This window comes from Neodiprion virginianus, chromosome 3 (assembly GCF_021901495.1).
Source record: "Neodiprion virginianus isolate iyNeoVirg1 chromosome 3, iyNeoVirg1.1, whole genome shotgun sequence".
Taxonomy (NCBI): domain Eukaryota; kingdom Metazoa; phylum Arthropoda; class Insecta; order Hymenoptera; family Diprionidae; genus Neodiprion; species Neodiprion virginianus.
In genome coordinates, this window is record NC_060879.1 from 7,764,575 (window position 1) to 7,783,564 (window position 18,990).

Genomic DNA, 18,990 nt, shown 5'->3' on the forward strand with positions numbered 1-18,990 from the left:
CGAATAACGAAGGTGTAAGTTCTTTGTATCGTATAATTTACTTCAGGTATGTTAAGTCGTTATTTCACCGATCAATCGGCGATCACGAAGCAAGTTCCGACCCAACTGCTTTGGCATCGTTCTTCGCGAAAGTCATCCCGACCCGTAAGATGCAGATTTTAACAAATGTCGTTTTGGATAGCATATAAATTTAAGGTTAGGTACTTGATATTAGCATCAAGAAATTCGCTCTCTGTACGAAAATCAAATAATGAGAATAATTTAGTGAAGTAAGAGTTGAAAAAAATCAATTTATCTCTTGCCATTCGCTCTTAGAGGGAAAATTCTGCCTCGATAGCATCGAAAGTTAATGGCTTTTAAGCTAAACCTTAGACAAAGTTGCATTCCACTGACTGATAGTAATGGCGGTAATTACGAAATTAATCTCTGCAATTATAAGAGCAATTAAAACCTCCACGTAACTAACGTAATTAATATTCTGCACTGGAACTGCTTAGAGTTGTCTAAGCTTTGGAACGAGTATTGGGTAATATTTGTTTTTCAAATCGTTCGGCATTAATTATTTCTGACCTACTTGCGCTGCAAGTAACATCTCATTACTCGAGATACTTGAACCAGTCCCCACGTGTCCGTGAATCATTCACTGCGACGAATTTTTCATGTATTTCGAATGCTTTCTTGTCCGTAATTGTTGAGCGGATAATTTCATTTCTGAATTGTTATTATAACCATAAGGATATAATATTCTATCCCGACCTTATAACGTAAAATGCAACCACAATTATATCGTACTGACGAAAACAGACGGTACAGACCGTATACATGGACAATTACGTATGTTAATCCTGACCGAAATATTTCATTCAATCGAAAGTACCTGCGGCGAGGGAAGAGAGAGAGAAAGAGAGAGAGAGAGAGATTATACGGACAAGTAACAAATAACCCACGAGCGCTCAGCAGGTAAGAGATAATACCTGTTTGATCGAAAAATATCAGGTTCACAACTTCACACCGATGGCTAATTACGATTTAATCATATTTGCCAACCGAATACACGACACGAGCTGCTCTCGAACCCGTACCTCATGTGCATGTTTGCCGGAGGCAAGAACGTGGTTAAACACACGAAATAGCTGACGATGGGCGGCGCAAACTTCGGGTCGGGAACAGTTTCACAAGTGTGTGTATAATATTATATGTAAATACTTGTCGCACTATAAATGCACTACCAGCGGAGGTTTTCCCTGTATTCGGTAGTTTCAACTCACAACATTTTTAGAATGAATAAGCTCCATCGTCTGAATAAAAAATCAGGTAAACAGTTGAAACATCTTTAAAATCTCCGGCAAGATATATGCGCCGATGATATTGAACGATGATGAAACGATAATGCGATTATGTCATGAAAATTGATCTGAGCAAATTCGAATATCGCAAGTTGAGGTATCAATAATTTGAGAAAGGATTTAACAGTCAGGACGTACATAATGATAATGCTCCGGTGTTTTTGATCCAGTTCTAATTTTCTGGGCTCATTAATCCTTGATCCAATCCGCAAAATATAGTTTATGTGCGCCGGAGTACCACTGTGAAATTATTAGCGGAAACGCCATTCTTACCGTGAAAAAGTGCTTGACGTAAATGTGATTCTATGCGTCACAAAGTATCGTGCCCAACTATGCCGAACTGTCTGTACACTCCGAAGGTCAAAACACAAAGGAATACATGAGCTTATCAAAATTGTAGTGAAGATTATTCGCGTCCGAGATGAAATTTGGACAATAACGCTGAAACCGATCGGTGTCGTGTAGAATTCATAGCAGCTTACCACTGTTTAACACCTTACTATCATTGTATCGTTCTCGCAATAACTTCGCCTAGCACATGCTGTTCAAATGAATCTAATTACATGAATACAATGAGGGTTGCATGTCTCAGGCGTAATTGGGACGCTTCATCCTGGATGCAGGCAAATCGCACCACACGAATGTAAACATGTGAAAGTAATCAAAAGTAATCAGTTTTTGAAAAAGCTTGGCAGGACCTAGGAAATTGCACATCAAGTGGCATACGTGTAAACACGTTTGGCGAGATATTCCTTGAGTAATTGTTGCAGTGAATATTTTACTGGTAACTAGTAATCGTCCACTAATAATCGTATATGTAACTATCCACCGGCGAGGCATTGACGCACTAATTGAAAGTGTTCTCACTTTACTAAACTGGAGCTGACAGCTGCAGCTCGTTTCCGAAGATATAAACAATTAACGCGCAATATCAACACTAGGAATTCAATTTACATTTATACTCATCGAATCGGGCTTAACTGCGGTTCGTGAGCGCATTGATGAAACAACACGGATTCGTTCTTTAGGTACATGTACGATAACACAGGAAAATCATTCAAGCTCATATATTGTTCATCAAGAAACAATTTAATAACAATTATTCGCATGTATGATACGAACAAGTATATGAAAATAATTTCCACGTTTTCGAACCATTGCAAGTACGACATCTTTAAGGTTTTTGAGACATTCTATCGCGTATGTATTTCGTTAAAATTCTACAATGGTAATTGGAATATGCGAAGAGATCGTTTAGTCGACTCCGGCGCTCAACTATTCGCTTGCAATTAAGTAAATGTGCGTGAACAAGAGTATGGTAGGTAGGTGTAATATACTGTAAACAGCGCCCAAGTCTAAAGATTCAAGATCACCCGGAGTGCCTTGGGCAAATTGGAGTTTACGACCCAGCGGTGCTCTGAGAATAACGAGCTGCCTCGCACGTTCATCCACGGTATACCATAAGCATACACAGCTACGAGTGGTGAGAAAATAATTGAAACCTTTGTCGAGGAAGTTCTGTAGTTAAATGAACAATTGGAAATGGACCGTTTTTACGACTCTTTATTTCTACTTCGCCACCGCGTGTATGTTAGATATACGTTACAGGTATATAAGTACATACCGGGACTATCTCTTAAAACTTGAAAATCAACCGCGCATGCGCACCAAATAATTCAATTTCATTGGTCGGCGAAATCTTCCCGCAGCGATATTTTTGTCCGCGATCCAGGCGAGCCAACGTACACAAAGTGTGTACGTTTGAATTTTCAAAAAGCATAATCGTTAAATTTCGACCGTTCTTTGAAGAATCAACTTTCCGACCCGATAACAAATGCTTCACAAACCTTTCCGAGTCACTACCTCAATTATTTAAGATTCTAACCTCGAAAATTCGTATCAACTACATTGCCGCCAGAAACAGTTTGATAGCTGATATTCGGGATGGTCAGCCTGCACGAACAGCGGATAAAACTCGCGCATGCGCAATTGATTTTCAAGTATCGAGACATTGTCCCGGTATGATTATTTCGACACATACCACGAAGCAAAGTTTTATTTCACCTTATGTGTTGGAAAAAAAAGGATGTCACATTTTACTTTGATTTCCTACTTTTCTTAAAAGCAAAAATGAAAATAGTAATACTAATGTCTAATTGGGCTATTGTATCCAACCACATTATGCAAAATTAAATGTAACTGTACGCTTCTTTTATGCGTTTGTGTTGCAGGTATCACTTATCTACAAGGATCCTTCGATCGGGAATGCGATCAGCATTGTTGTCGTGAAGATAAAGAACACCACCGAAACCTTCGGTACTAAACAAATAAACAATGGAGGAATACCTGCTAATGAAATGCTGAACACATTCTGTTTGTGGCAAAAGCATAACAACAATCCCGATGAAACATCTCCGGAACATTACGATGCTGCACTTCTTCTCACAAGGTTCCGTTTCATATTTCAATCTGACTACGACAAGAAAAACCTTTCCTTCTTGCAAAATTGATTTAGTATTTTATGACCTTGACCTTGACCTTGATCTCGATACTAGAAACGGAGAATTTGATGACACACGTTATTTTCGAATCCGCTTGTTTCACAATTATGTTCACAAAATAATATTAAAATTGAGCTCTTCTTTTCTTTTTCTCGGTAATCTAAAGGGAAAACCTGTGTCACAACACACAAGAACAAAGATGCGATACACTCGGATTGGCGCAATTGGGAAAAATGTGCAACCCGCGATCATCTTGCGCAATTGTGCAGGACAATGGATTGGCAGCAGCGTTTACCATCGCTCATGAAATTGGCCACGTGTACGATTATACTTGAATATAATTAATTTGAACAAGCCACCACTACCGATTACTAATTCTAGAATCAAACCATCCAAGATCGGATTATGCTGATTATTTTTCGGAAGTTCTAAGGCGTCTAGGAAAAAATTAAACTACTTTTAAATCTTTAACATCATGTGGCATAACTTCTTGTGTCACGATTCAATGACACACAAACATTGGGTAGCCAGAGTCTCAATTTGTTGTAATCCGACGTCAACAGCATCTTAAGACGATGCCGTAGTCCAGTCTTTACTAACCAAATAAAATGTCATTTATTTACCATTATTGGAGCCTGCTCGTCGTTTGCCAAATACCCAAAAAAATGTTTGTTGCACGCAGCAATAATGCCAAAAAGATGTATCACTGTAAATGTATGGCCACGAAATGCAGGAATACATTTTCTGACGCCATTATTATATGCAAAAAAAAAAAAGGTCTTTGGACATTTTTGTTCGGCATTGCAAAGTAAATTTTGCTATTTGCGGCATTTTTGGGTCAGTGATGTGAAGGCTACTAATGATAGTGAAAGTAGGTGGCATTTTAGTTTACTCGATCGGTAAATAGTAAAGTCAATTTCCTTTCAGATTAAGCATGCCGCACGACGATGATAAGAACTGCCGGAAATATCGCGGCAACACGAGAATTCACAACGTCATGTCGAGAATGCTGGACGACAACACATTCCCATGGGAATGGTCAAACTGTTCCCGTCACTACGTCACCGACTACTTAGAGTCAGTATCATATTACGACCACACCAGAAATTACACGCCATTATCAAAATCGAATTGCTCTGCTCTATTTTTAAATCACGAATCAATGGAAATTTACGAGAATTCGATGCAATAGTAAATAATAGTTTATTTTCAATTTGCTTGAATTGAATCCGCGAGCTTCGAAACTCCGTTCAGAGGAAACCGAACTCCAGTTGTAACTTTGGTTCTTGAAGAAATAGGAAGAATTGTTTACGCAATGATATTAATGACATATTTTCAATTCATTTTGATCGAAAATATTACGCAATGGACCAGAAGGCACGTTTTTTACCCTACATAGTGGTTCTACTGCGTCGTTCCTATCGGTAAGGCAGGGATCTTTGTTAGTAAACGGCGGTTATGAAATCAATTTTGAGATCGAATCAATAGGATTAATCGTACCAAACGGTCAACTGAATTTCACTCCATAAAAATAAGTATGAAGCTTGATTTAGCTCTGTGCATTTTCATCGTCTGACTATGACGTAAAAGACGCACTGAGTATATAATCAACGTGACTGCAATACGCTTTCGAATGTTCGTCAGTCTCGCATCGGCGAGTTGAAATCAAGTTTTTCTGCAAATTCACTCGACCGCGTTAGTTACTTTGGACTAATGGCCTCGGTTAGTTGCTTAACCGGCTGAGAGATTCTTCTAGTCTTTCAAACTGTGTAATGGGCCGTGTGGAAATCGTAGATGGCAATTTAGCTGCGATATATCATGGAACTTTACGTTACAATGGAGAACAAGCTGAGTTGCGTGAAATTCAAAATTTGCACCATCTCTACATTCGTTCCCAGTAGAAGATTTGATTACAGTTTGTTATTGCATCAATTATCAATGATAAAACCGATGCGGAAATTCGGTAATGCTATCTGCAATAACTTAAACTATTGCATACTTTCGTGGCAATGAATTGTAACATTGAGTAACCTTGGAAAATATCTCGGAATGAAATATTTTTTTTCCAAATTCCAAAGTATAAGCTCCTGCGAATGTTTATCTACAAAATTAACATAGTTTAATGAAAATTCGGTAGCTGCTCTACTAGAAAAGCTCAATTAATTGTAGCTTGAAAACATGTTTAAATACCTACCTGACAGATATTCAAGCGTGTGAAATGTGAAAACATGTAAAATTGTATTATCAATGAATTATTACCTACAAATTTCTGACTACAAGTACGTATATAGATGATAAAAAATTGATATTTGGGAGCAAAACTGCTTTAATTATGACTACATGCAGTTCTTGACTCGCAAATATGTGAACCATAAGAAATTGATTTGTTCCAGATTAAAAATGGATCAAAATTAATTGAAAAACAATTTATCTCGATGAACCATTTATTTATTTTTTATATTCTCTCCTTTTTCACCGCATCAATTAGCTCTGGATACGGAAATTGCTTGCTGGATGAACCGAGTGCCACCACAATTCCACGCACTCAACGATTGCCTGGGGAAGATTATTCCGAGAATAAACAATGCGAATTAGTTTTTGGCGTGGGCTCTAAGATATGCCCGTTCATGGTGAGTGATGGCGAGTCACGCATCCTGCTTCATATTATATTCGGGTCCATTTTGCACATTAATCCGCAGAATAGTTTTGAGCAAACTTTCTCGGATAAATAATTATTAACAAGCAAAAATGTGACCCAAATAATAATGTAATGCAACCGTTAACATAACTAACGAAAACTCGTAAATATGTAATATTACAAATATATTACACGATTCAAGAGTGACCAGCTTTTAGAGCGCAGCTTTTAGAGTGAGTTTACAATGATAGATATTATGTACTTTTACGGATTTCGGATTTATGGCTTACTAGAAAAAAAAAATACGTGTTATGCGCGTTTGGAGTTAAAGAGTTGATACTACGGTAGAAAGATTTTCTTAATCTTATGTACAACAGTAACAGCGATTAACGTCTTAGTTAGATTTTGATTTTGAAGTTTGGTATTCATTTGCACAAATCATAATTAATCCTAACAGGTCACTGGGGGTGTATTTCACCCCAAAAATTTTTCAAACTCTTTGTAGAGTCCCTTAGTCGTGGAAATGGGTCTCGTGGCTCCATTCTTCATGCGAAATAACGATCTTTTTTTTGACATTTTCGGTACTTTCTTAACTTTGCCGATGTTTTACAATACTTAGACAATTCATTTTGGTCAGGAAAACTGAAAGAACTTTTTCTGCGATCCTTAAACAATACCTAGATATTTTTTTTAATTTTTAGAAGTCATTTTTGAAGTAAATTATCACGTTTGGGGTGAATTTCATAAGCCGTTATGCAATTCTACTGAGGTGTGACCAACTAGGGTTAATCGATCTATCATATTTCAAGGAAAAAAATAGGCATGTCCATATCAACTCTACTTTCACGGGGTGTATTTTATACAAGAATACCATCGGGAGAATTCATTTTACTACTGTAACTCCTTGTTTTTATATAATTTTCTCTTCTTCTTTTCGAAATAGACCGATAAACAAATATCAACCATAGAGATCCATGTAAATATAAACGATCACTAGTGAACTTGCACAAAAAATTGCCTACCTGGTCAGTGCTACGAATATACCGGGACAATCTCTTAAAACTTGAAAATAAACTGCGCATGCGTTTAGCATGTTTTATCGGCTGTTCATGCAAGCTGGCCATCCCGAGTTTCAGCTGTCAAGCTCTGTTTCTGGCGGCGATCTAGTTGACACGAATTTTCGAGGTTAGAATCTCAAATAATTGAGCTATTGACTCGGAAAGGTTTCGGAAGCATTTTTTTATTGTGCCGGGAAATTGATTCTTCAAAAAAACGGTCGAAATTTAATGCTTATGCTCTTTTAAAATTCAAACGTACACATTTTGCGTACGTTGGCCCGCCTGGATCGCGGACAAGAATATCGCTGCGGGAAGATTTCGCCGACCAATGAGATTGAATTATTTGGCGCATGCGCGGTTCATTTTCAAGTCTCAAGAGATTCTCCCGGTATAAAAACACTGAGTAGCTAATAAATTATTGCAAATGTATCCTACGTGGTCTGATTAAGTGAAACATAATCTGAGTGTGTGGATGGCTACTGGCCAGGCAGTGTGCAGGAGACTGTGGTGCACCGCGCCAGTCTGGGATCCAGCACAATCGTGCCATACACAGCACATGCCATGGGCTGATGGGACCGCTTGTGCCTACGGAAAGTGGTGCCACCGTGGAGAGTGCGTGTCTCGGAAGCATCTCAAGCCGGTCGATGGACAATGGGGACCATGGGGAGAGTGAGTTTTGCTTCAAAAGAATAAACAATTAATTTTCAACTGAAGCAAATTTATTTTTTGCTAATAAAAGGTGCTTCCAAAGTAGAATTCCATACATTACATATCATTACTTGTAATAATTACAAATTAAATTTGCTTAAGTTAAAAATCAATTGAATGACATGATGGAAATGCATTACAAAGAAAAAAAAAAAAAAAGAAACCCACGATATTTTGTGATAAGTCTAGTATTTTCGCATTTAATCTCGAAAAAAAGTGAATGTTTACGCGACTTTAACTCGAATCTTGAATAACTTTTAAAATGGTCGAGTTATCAAAAAATTATGAGAGATCTTTTTTGTAGAGTATTGAATTCCGAAAAATATTTATTGGACATTATTTCAAATTGCCTCGTTACTGATTGTGAGCTACAAGATTCAGAAATAACAAAGATTGTTTTCGGTTGTTAAATAAATGGAATATTACGTTCAAGAACCACTAAATATTAACGTTAAGGATTCAAATTATAACAGGCGTCTCATTTCCGTTTCCTACATCTATTAAACGTATGACTTTTAAAAAAAAAATAGTCGATTTTTTGGGACTACCATAATAAACATGTCTCTCGACGATGGTAAATCTTCATAGATATGTTGGCCAATTTATCATAATCCAATTTGTAATTTGTTCTTTTTTTTTTTTTAAACTTCTTCCCTTATTTGAAGTATACGTGTTGCACTATCAATTATTACTTTCAACAAAATTAGGTACTGAACACGTTTGGTGTCACAGCATATATTTAACGTGTTCTCAAATTGTCACTTATAATTCTCTATACTTCCTGTAAATTTCAAATGAATCATCCAAGTTGAATATTACGTATCTTGTTTCAAATGACATTTCAATCATTATTTTTACGCAAGTCGTAAGACCTCAGATCATTACTTATTACTTTGCGCATTGTGAGAAAATTTATAGTACTGTTTTAAACGGCATAGTCTCAAAATACAGAATCTCTAACATTTCACACTTTCGCAATTGAAATAAGTTTGTTTACGAAAAAATAGAACGATTGTTTAAAAAGTTATGGTATTGGATTGTATGTTTATATGCATTGAAATTTTGACGTATTGCCGTCGAATTGTTGTTTATTGGGTCATTCTAACCAATTTCATTATATCCATTATTTACATGTCAATATCGTTTGAAACCAATCTTTCATTTTACTTGAGCAATAGCATTGTGTATATGTGTAATATTATTTCAGTTACGGAGAATGTTCACGAACATGTGGTGGAGGTATCAAGAAAAAATATCGCGAATGCAACAATCCGCTTCCACAAAACGGTGGAAATTACTGCATCGGCACCAGGGTGAAGTACCGCAGTTGCGGAACGAAAGATTGTCCATCCGACAGTAAAGATTTCAGGTATGTAGAATTTTTCATCATTGGTGTTTATGGAAGCTGACATCCAAGTTGTGGTGAAAAATCATATGGAAAAATTTTCTTACAGAGAAGAACAGTGTTCGAAATTCAACAACAACAACATGAATATTCGCAACCTAGCAAGAAATGTCAAATGGCATGCAAAATACAACAGAAGTGAGTTTATTTCTTTATAAAAATCTTTACTTCTCGGTACAACATGACGATCATTCGATCCGGCAAACAGAGAATAACGTAATATCGTAAAAAGGTTGCATCTTTGAAGATATTTGCATGTAATTGCTCCATTTTTCTTTCAGTCTTACCCAACGATCGTTGCAAATTGTACTGCGAGGTAGAAAGTAATCAGTATTACATGTTACGTGACAAAGTGATTGATGGAACGCCCTGCGGTCTTGATACTTTCGACATTTGTGTGAACGGTCGCTGCAAAGCGGCCGGCTGTGATCACATATTGAATTCATCCGCCGAATTGGATACTTGCGGGGTTTGCAAAGGAGATAATTCAACCTGCCAAAGGATCACAGGTTCATACAATATCAGCCGTTACGGATATACCAGAGTGACCAAAATACCTGCTGGGAGTAGTTACATCGACATAAGACAGCACGGATGGCGAGGATCGAACAACGACAGCAATTACCTTGGTAATTCGGTGTTTTCTTTTGGTGTAAAAAATTTTCAACGATATTCCACAAGAAATCGAGAAAAATCCACAATTTTTTTGGTTTTCTCATTGAAACAAAAAAAAAAGTACAGTACAGTAAATTGAGATCATCCACAATTTTTTACACGGTATAAAAAATTAACCGTACCAGAAAAATAAAACGAAACTCCGTGAATTTTCGTAAACGAGTAGGAATATTCACGAAAAGTTACGATAATCGACGGTTTTCGAGACAAGAATAAAACAAATTCATCGGTCGTGAAAATGAGAATAAAATTATTTTTCTTGAGCCCTCGTGAATTTCACAGAAATTAATATACTAATGATTAATTATTTCTTTCTGTTCGTGTTCACTCCGTATTTAGCGCTAAAAAATGGTGAAACCGGAGAGAATATTTTGAACGGAAAATACATGGTGGCCCATCGTAAAGTAATCATACAACCTGGGATTACTATCGAATACAGCGGACCCGAATCCGTGATTGAACGTCTAAACAGCTCCCGGCCTATTGCATTCGACCTAATTTTAGAGGTGAGTATATTTCTTGAAAGAATTTCAAAAGAATACAGGAATCGCGAATTAAAACAAATCTCTTTTCTCATTCCCTCTATTATACTCTAATTATTTGACAGTTGTTAGGTAGTTTTCTATACTCGTGAGGCTTAACCCTCCGTCGGCCAACGTATACAAATTCGTTCAGTCTGACTTGACTGAAAATGGTGGCTTGACTCGATTTTTCAGTCTTAGTTAATTTGTCATTATTGAATTGTTAAATATTTACTCAATCCAGCTGTCTGAATACCAGAAATAAACCCCAAAGTAAGCACCTAAATGTTTAGGAAGGTATTTTTTTTTATTTTTATTTATTTTTTTTTTTGCGTTAAGTGGTTAAAAAACAGGTGTGAAGAAAGGGAGAATTAACTCATCTATCAACTGAAAAAAGTTTTTTACCCCATGCTTCTGACAGTATTGAAGTTCATTGCAAAGTAAAATTTACTCAATTTTTGTTCCCGTTTTATCGGAATTTTTTTCCCGACAAGCCCAGAGTAAATAGGTTTTAAGGAAGTCTCCATTTTAATAGAAAAAAAAACAAAACCACAATTAGTCATCGCTGTGATTTTGTGACTTACGTAGATTTTGTCGGTTGGAAGTTTGTACCCACCACAAATATCGTACGAATATACGGTTCCGAAGAATATTCTCACCAGCTACACTTGGGTGCTGAGCGATTGGACGTCTTGTAATCGCGTCTGCCAAGGCACGATGCGTCGCACACCGGAATGTCGCAGTACCGAAAACAAGGATGTTCTTCCGGATGACTATTGCAGAGCGGAGAGCAAGCCGTCCGAAGAAAATCAGCCATGCAACATGCATTGTACCGTCAGGTCAGTTGAATGGTGAAAAAATTAATTCGAAATCCAAAACCATATTTTTCGAATTACGCTCGAAAAAAATCTGCAACATTGTTTCCAGAGATGAATAATACAGTTATTCTGATAATGTCTGAGGGATTTTAGGAAATTTGACACAATTTTTGGAAAAACTTCGAACATTCTTTCGAAAATCCATTTTCTATTGAAAATCTGAAAAACTCCGAGTTACTAAGTGCTTGAATATGATTGGTCAAGTTCTGGGTGAAAATCGAATGAATGGACGAAGAGGTGAAAATTGAATCAATTCCGAAGGAAAACTTATATATATTTTTCATACTTCATTCTGTATCGCAAATCTTAAAAGTTTTGAGTTTTGATCTTTCTGGGAATGAAAAAAAGTTTGACAAACGTTTGAAATTAGTTTTCCAGAAAAATCTTGATTAATGTGCAAAATAATATTTTCAATAAAACTAGAATCATGAACAGAATACAGAAAGGTTTTAAAAATATCGAGGTTTTTTTCTACAAAATTTTCGAAGTTGATTTTTTCCTCGTAGTGATAAAAATATTTCTAAAACGTATCTAAACTTTCTGAAAAATTATTCCCTGAAACTGTTAGAAACGGATATTTCAATTAAATTTGCAAATTTTTGGGTATAGCTTCTGCAAGTAATTTTCGCCTCGATAATCACCGGTTTCTGTCATCATTAAACACTGTGTTTACACTGTGTTGGATTGAAGTCGCGACAAATTTTCTACGCTCCAGACATTTTGCGATCCAGCAAAGTTCCTTCCGAAACTTGTTTCACCCCAATTCGTGTAACAGCCTCGCATTATGCGATCTGGATTTCAGGTGGATCGTCATCAGCGAATCTGAGTGCTCCAGTCATTGCGGCCCAGGCACACGGACCGTTATCTCTCAGTGCATGTATCAATTTTCTGCCGGCACAAGGCCGATATCTGAACACGCTTGTGTTCATCTTGCGAGGCCAGCCAGCCGAGAGGTTTGCATAGGACCATGCGACGAGGCTCATTGGCTATATGGACAGTGGGGACACTGCAGCAAGACGTGTGGTGGTGGAATACAATTCCGCACAGCTACTTGTGTCGATTCGAACAATTATCCGGTACCCGAAAGCAAATGTGACTCTGAAAATAAGGTGTTACAGCAAATCTGTGAGCAGGGTGCATGTCCAAAATGGACTCTTGCGTTAGACTGGACGCCGGTATGTAAAATAAGAATATTCATGTGGATAGTAGGATGTATTAAATTTAAACAATATACCTCTTTTCTTTTACGAGTAGACGGCTGAAAAAGTTGGTGAATTTTAGGAATTTGTGTCTCAACAATTGATTAATCAATTCAGTTGTGGTTTTTTTTTTTTTTTGTTCAAATTTATGTAGATAGAATTTTATTTCCGTTTTTTTTCATCGGTATTAATCAATAGAAAGCGTTTTCATTGACTATAACGTCAAGCATTTCGCTCGATGACATGTTTTGCGGTGCCCGCGATGACTCAAAAACGGCTCTACCGATTTACTTCAAGTTTTGAGACAGTATTTTTGTATAATCAATCTCCTTTGCTTGATGAAACTCGTAAATTGCAACAAAAATGAAACCTAATCTTCGAAAGGTCGCCATTTTGTAGAACGAAATAAAAATAAAAAGTTTGATGAACGAAATCAATTTTCATGATTCGAATGATTTTTGAAAGCCGTAGTGTGACAGTGATATAAAATTTTGCTTAATTCTACTTAAGAACGTAAGTAACTTTGTATTTAAAAAAAATTGAGTCGACAAGATGTTCCATCACAATCGTAAATCGGCCATCATAAAAAAATATAACCCCACATTGAAACTCAATTTCATTTCGATCAAGTTTGCTAAAATCCATCATCCGTAAATTTTTCAGTGCTCAGTCACATGTGGCAATGGTACACAAGAACAACCTTACTGGTGTCAGATAGAAAATCGTGTTATATCAGCCACATATTGCACCGATCCGAGGCCCGTATCCTCAAGAATATGCGATATGGGACCATGTTTCAAATGGCATTCCAGCGAATGGAGTCCGGTAAGCTCAAAGCTTCATTAGCTCGTTAGATATGAATTGAAACAATTCGTAGACTGATCAGATTTTTTGTCTTAGTGTTCCGTGAGCTGTGGGGAGGGAGTGTTGCGACGAGAAATTACTTGCAGAAATGTCAACGGCACTCCAAGTTCAGAATGCGATACTTTGCACGCACCACCGAGGACGAGATTATGCAAGCATCAGCCTTGTCCTATCCAGGTAATCACGCATCCATTACGGATCATTTCATTCGTTTCCACTATCATTGGCCTTACGAAAAAAACATTCCTGGAGTTTTTCTAACGGTTTCTCCTATTCGGAATTAGTCCTCTTTGATCCAGAGGGTCCGACCAATTCATCCATGAGCAAATGATTCGCACAACATTTTTCACAACAATATTTCCAACTTTTCCCGGTACTTGGAAACGCAGAGATTTTTCAGCGAAATTTTAACGATTTCTCACAGGTGATATCGACTACCCCAATAACGTACGCTGCTGACTCTGATGATTTCAACAAGCAACACGAGAACGAAATTGACCAGTTTCACCCTGGATACACCTGGCGGACTGGAAGCTTTGGCAATGTAAGTAAAGACACCAGTCTTTCGATGGATTTTTATACACTTATCACTCACGGATTTCCATTTTTCGATATCAATTTTCATGCGGTTTGACGTTGTCGTCAAAACGTAGAAGAGATCACGAGATCCTATATTTTACAGTGCTCAAAGCCGTGTAACGGTGGCTCTCAAAGTAGGATGGTCAGGTGTAGCTCGGCTATATCGGGCGAAGTTTCCAACGATGACTATTGCGATCAGAAACAAAAACCACCAACGGTCATTCTATGCAATCAACACGCCTGCCCGCGATGGAATACTGGTGATTGGAGCCAGGTGAGATGGGGAAAGTCAATGTGGCATGAATCTAGGGGGTGTAATTTTAACGTTAAAAAAACGAGGGAATTCTTTCAGTGCGCTTCTACGTGTGGTCCGGGATTCCAACATCGTCAAGTACGCTGTCAAAGTGATCGCGGCGAGATTCTACCCGATAAAGAATGTTCCGAAAGTGAAAAACCTTATCATGTTCGGAGGTGCTTTAAGGAAGCATGTGGAGGCGCAAAGACACAAGGATCGCATTCCTCGAATATTCCGGGATCAGTAAGGTGGAGAGTTTCGAAGTTCACCCCCGTAAGTTAAAGCTAATCGGTTTTATTTATGTGGTTAGCGTACATGTATTTCATTGTTGAGTCGCAATTTCATCCGTGAAGATTGTTGTCCAATGATATCAGTAACGTGTCAATTTTTATTGTACGTCTTATGCCAAGTCGTTTGCTATCGTATTTCAATTAACGTGCGCGAACAAACTGTTATGATATTCATCCGCCCGGAAATTTTTTTACACTTCATCACAAGACAAATAGTGTCTGAGCAACAGTGTTACAACATCACTCGAGTTTCCGGTTCGGAGACTATCACGTGGTTCATAAACATAATCACATCCTTGGTGGAAATTTTCTTTTTTTTTTTACTTTTCTACGAAAATCTACGCTAAACTATAACCGTTATTCTATTGAATTGTAGATTGCAAATTTGTACAACTTTACAACAGTTTACGAAATTTTATTTCAATTTTTGTAGAAATTTTTTGCACAAATTCACTGATGCAGTAAAAAGTACATTATACTCACTTATGAAAAATCACGGCGTTATGTTTCAATTTTTTTGGAACCGTCGATTTTTTATTTTGTTGTATAATAGATATTGTAGACGATTTCAAGTTTCTATGAAGCAACTACAAACACAACGGTTTTCTAAGACTTTTTGTTTTAGAAAATTCCTCCGCCAATCAAATCGAACCAGCAGAGTGCAATAACCAAACTCGCATTTAACTGACGTGTCGATTTTGCCTGACACGAATACAATTTCAAAATTCTCAATGCACTTATTGACTTAATCTTATTCTAGCATTCAAAAGTTTATTCTCACGTGCTTGAATATAAAATATTGCACAAAACTTTGTAATCGCTACTTTAAATTTGAGCCCTTGGTACTCAGCGTCTAAATTCGACCGATGAATATTCACCTTAGTAGATTCAGTAAATAATATTTTTTTTTCATCTTTGAATCACTGATCACAATACTAATAAATTCATATACCACGTTAAGTTCTTTGTCAACTTCAAGGCGGACGATCTAGAGTATTTGCAATATAAATGTTGACGCATTGAACCTAAGTACCAAAGTGTCAATTTTTTGAGACGTCAACCAATACATTGATATTTCAGATCCACTGAAATTTGACACGTGGATAAAACTCTCATTGTAAACCTTGAAGTAGAAACAGAACTAGCATAATACTTATGAGCTTATACTATAGTACAATTATAATGATTACAATTCGGTGAGTTATTAACGAGCTCACATATGCCACACCAATTAAAATGCAACGTCTCACTTTGCTTGAAATCAAAATTTTTGCACGACTGGCAAATTTTTCCAGTGTTCAAAATCGTGCGGATATGGTACTAAAACTCGCAGGGTGGACTGCGTAGCAAAGACTGGCACAGCCGAGGTTACGGTTGAAGACCAAAAGTGCGCAGGGCTAAAACGGCGACCCAAGTCACAGAGGCCATGTCAGCAAAGACCATGTGCCTTGACTTGGCAGGAGGGACCCTGGACTGAGGTACCCATGCCACACAACCACACCACTCTCATTGACCGATAGCAAGATTAGGGTTGCATTTTTCGCAATCAAATTATCAAGACTCGTTATGCCGTTATTTGGATAGATCATTTGAACGGAAAAGAAAAAAAAAACATGCAAAAAATGGAACTGGGGATATGTAAATAATGATTTACCTGTCGATGATCAAAGTTCGTTCTATGCGTCTTCTTATTTTTTTTTGTTTTCAAGATTCAAATATTGTGAAAGAGAATGGAATGCGTTCATTTTTAAGAATGTATACAGATGAACCGGTAATATTGCCATTGAAGGGTGAATGTAGTAAACTACGGATCATTAATCATATTGGAGTAAAATTAATAGTTTCTTTTAGAATTCTTTTGTAAAGTCTCCATATCCAGATACGGGAAAAATATTCTTGACAAATGTTCTTATTTCGTTGTTTCTCAAAGTATCGGTTAATTTACAAAATTTTGAACATATTTATTGCAATTTCTGAGGTCCATTTTTAGATAAATTCAGGGTAAACACTTGATTTGTGAAAGTTTCGAAAAATCCTTATAACTTTTTGAAGAACTTTTTTTTTGAAATTTAGACATTTCTAAATGTTTTTACCAGAGACTCGAATATTTTTTCTCACAATTACGGTTCAAAAATTATTTGTGGATGACATTATCAAATTTGCAATAAAAAGTTAAGTATTACTTGATAAGCTTCTAACTAGTGTGTTTACCACGAAAGAATGTTAATCAGAAAATCAGATTACACACTTTTGAACTCTAAATTTTTACGATGGTGCGATATGGTACATATACCCGGACAATCTCTTGAAACTTGAAAATCAATCGCGCATGCGCGAGTTTCATCGGCTTTTTGTGCAGGCTGGCCATCCCGAGTTTTCAGCTGTCAAACTGTTTCTGGTGGCGATGTAGTTGACACGAATTTTCGAAGTTAGAATTTCAAATCATTGAGGTAGTGACTCGGAAAAGGTTGGGAAGCATTTGTTATTGGGTTGAAAAGTTGATTCTTCAAAGAACGGTCGAAATTTAACGATTATGCTCTTTGAAAATTCAAACGTACACATTTTGCGTACGTTGGCCCGCCTGCATCGCAGACAAGAATATCGCTGCAGGAAGATTTCGCCGACCAATGAGATCAAATTATTTGGTGCGTGCGCAGTTGATTTTCAAGTTTCAAGAGATTGTCCCGGTATATCCAACTTTAAAGTGTAACGATGGGTTACAAATGACTAATGAACGTCATGCTCGCAATCAAGCAAATTTTAACTGTACAATTGTGCTCTTAAGCTGTTCCATTCAATGATAACCTTAGTTATCTTCAATCAAACAACTAACTCTGATCATAGACGATATTCTTGTGTGATTGCAGTATCTCGATTGATACGCGTAGAAGATTAGAGTCCTAGCCCTACTGTAACGTGTGTTTAATATTTTTGCTTTTTGAATGCTGTATATCTACTACTTTGGCGGGAAATTGGCACATGAAAATTTTCGGGCATGTATTAGGGTATTCACAGTATTTTTAATTTTCTTATTTTCACAATAGCGCACGATTATATGATGTTGCAGCGCTTGGCAATGTTTATTCACGTTGCTTTAATTTGCACATTTTACAGTTAATATTTATGTTACGCTTACTTCACAATATTCCTGTCTCGTTTTAATTTTTGTTTTTTTGTCCTTCTTTTTTGGGAGCTCAAACTTGACATGCTTATTTAACAACCAATTATTGCACAAACTTTTTCTATTTGCTAACTTACTCATATACGTACTTTTTATTTCCTCCTAAGTCTAGTTGAACTCGTCTTTCGATACTATTGAACGAGTTCTCAATCACACTATTCATTCAATATTTTATCGCCTTACTACTACTGCAAACTTGTTTATGAAGCTCGCAAAATATCGTCTGTTCACGTGTATGTGTTGCGATAAAAGTATTTTTTTTCCGACGCTTTTCCAAATTAAAACAGATCTGTTATTGTACCTACTACAATTAAAATGAATATTATTACCCGTGTACGAAAAGTCTATCGTGTTTACTATATTATTGCATGAGCATGATTTATGTTTACAAGCGTAAGGGTGGTACCCAAATTCGTTTGTTCAAAAGAAATCTGTCAGATCTCAATCGTCGAATTTTCATTTGAAAGTAACATGTTTAAAAATCGAAACTTACATTTTCTATTTTACGAAGTTTTTATTACTGAGAGTAGACTTATTGTTAATATAAGTAGCAGCAATTGTGCAGTATCTATTGAAACTCTCTTTTGTGGACTAGAGTTTCTCATAATTTTGCCTCCAAATCTCAATGACAGACTAAATTCGAAATTCACTTGGGTACTATCCATTTACATGCATATCAACGTACGAGAATAAAGGAAATAGTCTCTGATTAACGGTGCATCATTACAAACAATACTGATACCGAAAATGAAAATGAACGTTTGTGAATATTATAATTCATATACTTTCATAGACCATATCTTACAGACCTCTATTCGCAAATCTTGTACCTTCCTCTAATCTCGAAAACAA

General features: G+C 36.8%; 1 protein-coding gene and 1 long non-coding RNA gene across 5 annotated transcripts in view; one reads left to right on the forward strand and one right to left on the reverse strand.

Moving 5' to 3' along the window:
- The window catches only part of LOC124300141 (A disintegrin and metalloproteinase with thrombospondin motifs 9-like), a 180,027-nt gene that overhangs the window by 157,813 nt on the left and 3,224 nt on the right, over positions 1-18,990 (forward strand). For 3 of the 4 annotated variants that reach the window (XM_046753840.1, XM_046753841.1, XM_046753844.1), the window contains 17 exons: positions 3,578-3,795; positions 4,014-4,166; positions 4,775-4,924; positions 6,336-6,477; positions 8,031-8,212; positions 9,459-9,620; positions 9,706-9,794; positions 9,938-10,285; positions 10,671-10,837; positions 11,441-11,691; positions 12,533-12,905; positions 13,593-13,754; positions 13,830-13,970; positions 14,218-14,337; positions 14,476-14,646; positions 14,725-14,940; positions 16,253-16,435. In XM_046753840.1, coding sequence (XP_046609796.1) covers positions 3,578-3,795; positions 4,014-4,166; positions 4,775-4,924; positions 6,336-6,477; positions 8,031-8,212; positions 9,459-9,620; positions 9,706-9,794; positions 9,938-10,285; positions 10,671-10,837; positions 11,441-11,691; positions 12,533-12,905; positions 13,593-13,754; positions 13,830-13,970; positions 14,218-14,337; positions 14,476-14,646; positions 14,725-14,940; positions 16,253-16,435 — 3,228 coding nt within the window. The remainder of the gene's footprint in view (positions 1-3,577; positions 3,796-4,013; positions 4,167-4,774; positions 4,925-6,335; positions 6,478-8,030; positions 8,213-9,458; positions 9,621-9,705; positions 9,795-9,937; positions 10,286-10,670; positions 10,838-11,440; positions 11,692-12,532; positions 12,906-13,592; positions 13,755-13,829; positions 13,971-14,217; positions 14,338-14,475; positions 14,647-14,724; positions 14,941-16,252; positions 16,436-18,990) is intronic. The other variant, XM_046753842.1, reaches the window with a different exon arrangement.
- On the reverse strand, positions 8,134-18,936 carry LOC124300144 (uncharacterized). The gene is made up of 3 exons (XR_006907158.1): positions 18,924-18,936; positions 17,251-17,259; positions 8,134-8,222 (listed from the first exon to the last, which is right to left on the reverse strand). It is a non-coding gene; the product is annotated as an uncharacterized LOC124300144 (long non-coding RNA).